Source organism: Sturnira hondurensis, unplaced genomic scaffold (genome assembly GCF_014824575.4).
Source record: "Sturnira hondurensis isolate 20B ecotype Veracruz unplaced genomic scaffold, ASM1482457v3 Scaffold0007578, whole genome shotgun sequence".
Taxonomy (NCBI): Eukaryota; Metazoa; Chordata; class Mammalia; order Chiroptera; family Phyllostomidae; genus Sturnira; species Sturnira hondurensis.
In genome coordinates, this window is record NW_028080209.1 from 3,049,121 (window position 1) to 3,055,915 (window position 6,795).

A 6,795-nucleotide genomic window follows, 5' to 3' on the forward strand; every position below is an offset into this window, starting at 1 on the left:
CCCTCCAGCGGCCGCAGACGCCGGCGCTCCTGAAGATGAAGGGACCAACCGCACTCTCGAGGGAAGCCACAAGGAATCTCTCGCGAGAACAAGAGCCCTATTTGAGCGCATGCGCGAATAAAGGTAGTCCCTTTTCCGGTTTTTGCCGCGTAAGGAGTCATGAGGTGAGTGACTTTTAAGGTGCTATCCGTACTCATCCAGGTCCTCAGGCGCCTCCGTGGGGAAGGAGACCCATGAATGAGACTGGGGGGAGGTCCCTGCCCTTGCATTGCTGCGGGGCGTTTCTTGCCGGTCGTCTGCCTGCAGCATCCATGTTCCAGTTCTTGCGCCAAGACAGGCCACCAGTGGGGTCCCTCTTTCCCGGGGCCTGCATCTGGTTCTCGAACCCAAATCTTCTAACCTGGTGTCCGCAACCCCTCATTCGCTAAGTCGGAGGCGCCTCACCACGTCGAGGGTGTTGGTCCGCGGCGCCCGAGTCCTGAGCGCGGGTCTTGATTCTCTCTCACAGCAGCAAAGTCTCCCGCGACACCCTCTACGAGGCGGTGCGCGAAGTCCTGCACGGGAACCAGCGCAAGCGCCGGAAGTAAGCGCGGGCCTCCGCGGGTGGGCAGCCCCTGGGGGGTTGGGGAGACGCGGGCCGCAGGCTGACTTGTTACTCTCTCTAAGGTTTTTGGAGACGGTGGAGTTGCAGATCAGCTTGAAGAACTATGACCCCCAGAAGGACAAACGCTTCTCGGGCACCGTCAGGTTGGCACCGTTCTGACCCCACCCAGCCCTCAGTGCCCCGGTGTCAGGCTCTCGCCTCGAGGCTGCCGTTGAGTCCGAGAGGGGGACAGGCACACGCGGCACTGAAGTGCCCGGGTAGTCCAGACCCCCTGCTCCGGGCAGGCGCGGCTGGACGGACCCCCACCCTGGGTCTTAAAACAAGAGGGGAGGCGTGGGGAGGCCTTGGCCGAGCCCGCCGGCTAGTTTGAGAAGCCAGACTAGTTGTCGGTGAACGTGGACCCTCTGGGTAAGGCTCAGTGGCTGCTGCTGTCCCAGACTCGTTCACCTGCTGTGCGATCCAGGGCTGAGCGAGACCTGTCCTGTCCCCACAACCGCAGGCTTAAGTCCACCCCCCGTCCCAAGTTCTCCGTGTGTGTTCTGGGGGACCAGCAGCACTGCGATGAGGCCAAGGCCGTGGACATCCCCCACATGGACATTGAGGCGCTGAAGAAACTCAACAAGAATAAGAAACTGGTCAAGAAGCTGGGTGAGTGTGGGGATGCGGTGTGGCCGGACAAGTGGTAGAAAAGTGGCACTTCCACCATACGGACTGTGAAATAAGGACTTGTAAAATAAGGACCAAAAGGGTGTGCTGTGGTTGGTAAACTTGAGTTAGGAAAGCTCAATTTATATTTGTTTTGAGTATTGAATTTGACTCTAAGGGAGGGAAGCTGGGTGGTGGTTCTTTCTAAACAGGTGAGATCCATTGACCAGTCAAGTGCTGGTGTTCTGAATTGTAATTTCCACTTCAAGCTCCAACTTAATTTCTTTTGAGTCTGTGCTCTAAACATTTTACAGGTAGGAAAGGGATACCCCAGTTGTCATAGTGAGAAAGTAGAAAGGGGGGATTAACCAGAGTGATTTTCCATTGCAACATGGGATGTGGGTCAGCCTGGGCTTTTGGTGCGAGGTTTTCTGTGAATGTTGGACCAGTAAATGTCCAAAGGGTGGAGATGATTACCTTGGAGCGAGGAGAGGATTCAAGAGACTTGGTATCTGGATGGGGGGAGAGTGCTGGTTAGGGGCCACTTCTGTGGTTGGTTTCCAGAACCCTGTGTGGAGGTCAGCCTTTCAGGGCTCTAAGCATGCAATGCATTACTCCCTTTACCAGCCAAGAAGTATGATGCCTTTTTGGCTTCAGAGTCTCTGATCAAGCAGATCCCACGAATCCTGGGCCCAGGCCTGAATAAGGCTGGCAAGTTCCCTTCCTTGTTGACCCACAATGAGAACATGGTGGCCAAAGTCGATGAAGTCAAATCCACAATTAAGTTCCAGATGAAGAAGGTAAGGAGGTCTGGCTGGATGCATGGGTTTTAGCCATGGTAACAGGTGGGAGGGTCCTGGAGCCTGCCCACATTCTCTAAGAGCCCGGGTTTGCATTTTTCTGATATTTAAGATAGCCCTCATAATCCCTGGCCTGGGGCTAGAGGATGGGCCATCTGCCTTGTATATGTTTCCAGTCTTCCCATGTTCTCTTCATCTAGCCACCAACCTGTGACTGTCCTCTCCCCACAGGTGCTGTGTCTGGCGGTGGCTGTTGGCCACGTGAAGATGACAGATGATGAGCTTGTGTACAACATCCACTTAGCTGTCAATTTCCTGGTGTCGCTACTCAAAAAGAACTGGCAGAATGTCCGGGCTTTGTACATCAAGAGCACCATGGGCAAGCCCCAGCGCCTGTACTAAGGCACAGCTTAATAAACTGTCCTGGCACCATTGATTGTGTCTGCCTGTGACTGGGGGAGGCAGGTGCTTTGGAAGTTGAGGTTGCGTGCCACAGCATAGTGCTGGGTGCCCATTTTACCCATACTGTAAACCAGGAGAGAGATTCTTACTGTCCTCAAAACTGCAGTCTTTGAACAATAATTAAATAAATTTAAAAAACAAACAAACTGCAGTCTTACTCTGATCTCAGGTGTCCATGACCTGTGACAGTACGGTTGCTAACCAGGACTGAAGCTTTCCTAATCACCTTCCTGGGCAGGACTCCAGCCTGTACGCTCCTGGAGCTCACTAGAGGAGACGCCTCGCACTGAGGATCTTGACTCGGCTCTCAGTGGCATGCTTAAGGTATGCCTTGTGTATTAGGTTCTTCGTGTGTGGTTGGTTGGTTTTTTTGTTTCTTACCCCTCTGAATCATGCATTTGGGATCTTGGTCTGTAGGGTCACAGATTTGTTACAAATGGATATTGGGTTCCTCCATGGCTTCTGACAGGAGCAGTCACAAACCCTGAGAAGTTGGTCTAATATTTGCTTGCCTGACCATACATTGAATATCCTATGTTTAAGGTACTGTTTTATTATGTAATATTTTTAGGAAAATACGATGAATTTTGTGGACCTTGCTGATTTTTTTTTAGGGGAGTAATAGGTAGGATTGGGCTATGGAAATCTCCAGGCTCTGCCCTCTTCCCCGACTGGAGGGACTTGTGCTGGGAAAGTGGCTTGCTGTACTGGCAAACAACTGTGACTTGAATCTACTTTATTTAACTTTTGGTAAGTAAAATCAGTCGGTCATCCCACTGATTTTAATTGAGCTGAAAGGCTAATCCAAAACATAAAGAAAAATGCACCTTCTCAAAACAAGATTTGTCTGGCCTTTTTAAAACTAAGAACTGTACAAGGTTCTCACCCAAGACCTTGAGCAGTTTCTTTGCCATTTAAGCATTTACAAAATTGGCAGGTAAAATAGCTACATGGAATCAGATGAGCCATGAATTTTGGTTCTGGGGGTAGGCCTAGCTCTGGTCTGTTGAAGCACTGGGAGTAGTGGAATAGGCTTGTTGAACGATGTTCCCTTACCCGAGGAGAGGGGAAACAGTTATAAAATTAGGGCCTGATTTTATTGAAGTTTATGCATAGTAAAGGTGGAAGCTTATGTAAAATTTGACCATATTTAACTCAAATGATTTTTATTTTGGAATTTCTGAAGTTCTAGAGTCTGTCATCAATGTGGAAGGCAATACTTAAAAATAGGGTAAGAAAGCCCTGGCTGGTGTGGCTCAGTGGATTGAGTGCAGGCGTGCCAGGTTCAGTCCCCAGTCAGGGCACATGCCTGGGTTGCAAGCCAGTTATCGGCAGGGGACACGAGTGGCAACCACACATTGATGTATCTCTCCCTCTCTTTCTCCTTTCCCTTTGCTCTAAAAATAAATAAAATCTTTTTAAAAAATAGGGTAAGAAAACTTGATGACTAGAGGAATGTAATACAAAAGTAATGCAAAAGTGTGAGTATGTTTTATGCTTTGTCTCTACCATGAAACTCCTTATAGGGCACTGAATACAGCTTAAAAATAGAGCCATGAGGCAAAGGCACTAAACAGGCAGGCCCCCAGCTGCACCTACCACCGCTCCTCCCGAGGGCCTTGATGGGCACCCGTGTGCAGTCCACCCTGCAGTGGTCCTGTGGCAAATAGTGTCACAGTGGAGCCAAGGGTTTCCGAGGTATCCTGTGACCTCGCATACATGCTCTGTGGGTGCAAGATGGCCAGCCACGTGGTCACCTGTGGCCTGAAGCCTCCCCACCGCCTGAGTTTGAATTCCAGGAGCCTTATGAGCCTGTTGAGCACATCTGTTGATTTCTCTGAAACCAGTTTTCTGTGTGAAAGTGCGGGTGAGTACTCAGGTGGTACTACCTGAGACAGTAGTACTAACTTACAAGCACTGCGGGCTTTGTGTAGTGCCGGACACTACTCTGACAGCAGCGCTGAAATGGTGATTTTTTAAGTGTGCGTAGTGTGCTGGACCTGGTACACAAATATCAGTGGGGTTTGGGACAGACTGATGACGATCCTGAGGACATCTCATTAATGTCTTGATGAATGGGGAGAACGAAACCCATCACACCCTCTTGCCTGAAGTAAGCCAAGTAATAAAATCCTTAAAAAGTAGTTTTGGAAACGGCAAAACTACTTTGGGAACTTGAATCTGAATTTAAATCAAACCCACTCCACTATAAATCTGAGCCCTGTGTATTGGTGTGTGAGTCCTTACAAGCCAACTGTATTAAACACTGACCACTTTGAGCCCAGTTCTGGGGAATCTTCAGGGACACAGGGTCTGCCCTCAAGAGCCCCACAGCACCTCGATCAGGAGAAAAGGGAAGTAGGCGGTGGAAACGGGAAAGAAAACACGTGGAGGGACAGGCTGTTTCTATTGCAAATGAGGGTTGAGCTACTTTATCAAATTCCAGCCTGTAGTATGATGGTCCAAAGCTCTGCATACACTTGAACTAGAATTTAGGATTCAGGTACCTGGGGGCCCGTTTTCCACCAGTTGTACTACAGGGAAATGAAGCACCTTCATGCCCCCCCAGGACAGTGCTCTGACTTTGGAATTGACAAAACACTGTCACCCCTCCCCTTTCCCTGGAACCTTCAGAACAGAAAAGCAGAGGAACAGGTCCCTTCTCTGGGCTCCAACTTCGGCCTTTCCATACAGCTTCCCCCAGCACCTGATGGGAGAGCCACTTCCCTGAGAGGCCTGGGTGTTGGGCTCACAAGACCCTTCTTACCCTGGTTCCTTCCCTACTTGGAACCTCAAGAGTAGTCATTACCCATTTTGTGTTACATTTGTGGTTGGAGGCAGGGGGTAGAAAAAAGAAAGCAAGGAGGCTGGCTATATTTCACTCCTTGAGTTTTCTGCATGAAAGACCTACATTATTCTTAAAGAAGTTACCTGAAGGCTGATTACGCCAGGAGACCAGCGAAAGCAACAAGCCCTATTCAATGATGCTTCAAGGGTAGAATAGATGTGATCACTTATTAGTGCAGAGATTGTATCTTGCTTGCATCCAGCCCCAGGCCTGGGACATGGTGGGTCCTTTATAAACCAATTTCTGCCTCAAGGTCCTCCTTCCACCTGGCTGGAGCTCCAAGGTACTCTCCCCATTCTTCTAGTGACAGTCTGGAGTCCCTCCAGTGAGGTGGACCAAGACAATGGCCACCTGATTACTTAAGTAGTATGCCAGGTGCACTGGACTTGGAGTCAGGCAGACTAGGTGTTGTCACTGACAGGCTGAGTGAGAAGAGTGACTTCAGCTTGTTTCCCACCTGCAAAACTGGAGATTGGACCAGAATGATCTAGAAGATTCTAGATGCTACAGTAGGGTTGCCAGATTTAGCAAATGAAACTACAAATGCTGCCCTGGTTGGTGTGGCCCAGTGAATTGAGCACCAGCCTGCGAACCAAAGGGTCCCTGGTTCAATTCCCAGTCAGGGCACATGCCTGGGTTATGGGCTAGGTCCCCAATAGGGGGCGCTAGAAAGGCAACCACACATTGATGTTTCTCTCCCTTTCTTCCTCCTTTCCCCTCTCTAAAAACAAATAAATGAAATCTTAAAAAAAAAATAAGGGAAGTACTGATACCCACTTAAGTCTGAATTTCTGACAGACAATGCATGCCCACTGAGGATCTGGCCTCCCTGCGCCCGACTCCCGCTCTGAGGTCCCTGCTGTGTGCTTCTGCAGGCAGGCGGGTGAGGCGTGGAATCTGGCTTCCCCTGCCAGCAACCATCCACTTGGGAGTGCACTCACCCTCCTTGAGGCCTTTCCTCCTGAGCCAGAGGGGGACTGGAGGTGAGAGCAGTAGTAACTGTGGAGGCTGTGGGGGTTTAGCCAGGGCCCACTGCAGCAGCTGTGTGACCTTGGGCAAGTCACTTCACTTAAACAAAGCTATTTTCATCCAAGTAACTGGTCCCCCAAAGCACAAAGATGCCAAAGGTGGTCTTTAGTTTGAATTTTAGATCATAAGGCAAAATAAATAGCTTTTCTGTTAAAAAGAAAAAAAGGAAGAGAGAGACAAATGCAAGAGAAAAGCTCAGGCAGCTCTGGGCACACACAGTTCACTGCTCAGCTCATGGCGGGAGGGGCTTGGAGCCGGATAGCTTTCATGGACCCAGAATCATACCTGTTCTAAATATCGGTAGGGCTTGGGGTGCCCCCACCAAAGATGGGACAGGGTGACACACCAGGACCTAACCTAGGAGCGCCCATCTGAAGCTGTTTCAACCCAGGAGTCTGGCATGCGAC

General features: G+C 50.0%; 1 protein-coding gene across 1 annotated transcript; it reads left to right on the forward strand.

Moving 5' to 3' along the window:
• The first annotated feature begins 72 nt into the window (after positions 1-72).
• Positions 73-2,483, forward strand: RPL10A (ribosomal protein L10a). Its single transcript, XM_037052850.1, has 6 exons — positions 73-164; positions 509-583; positions 667-747; positions 1,104-1,252; positions 1,877-2,049; positions 2,281-2,483. The coding sequence occupies exons 1-6, from the start codon at positions 160-162 to the stop codon at positions 2,449-2,451; spliced, it is 654 nt and encodes a 217-aa protein (XP_036908745.1). The 5' UTR covers positions 73-159; the 3' UTR covers positions 2,452-2,483.
• The last annotated feature ends 4,312 nt before the right edge of the window (positions 2,484-6,795 follow it).

Bases quoted from the DNA above. Each gene is read 5' to 3' on its own strand.
- RPL10A (XM_037052850.1), top strand. The intron at 584-666 runs GTAAGCGCGGGC...ACTCTCTCTAAG, and splicing joins AACCAGCGCAAGCGCCGGAA to GTTTTTGGAGACGGTGGAGT. The intron at 1,253-1,876 runs GTGAGTGTGGGG...TCCCTTTACCAG, and splicing joins GAAACTGGTCAAGAAGCTGG to CCAAGAAGTATGATGCCTTT.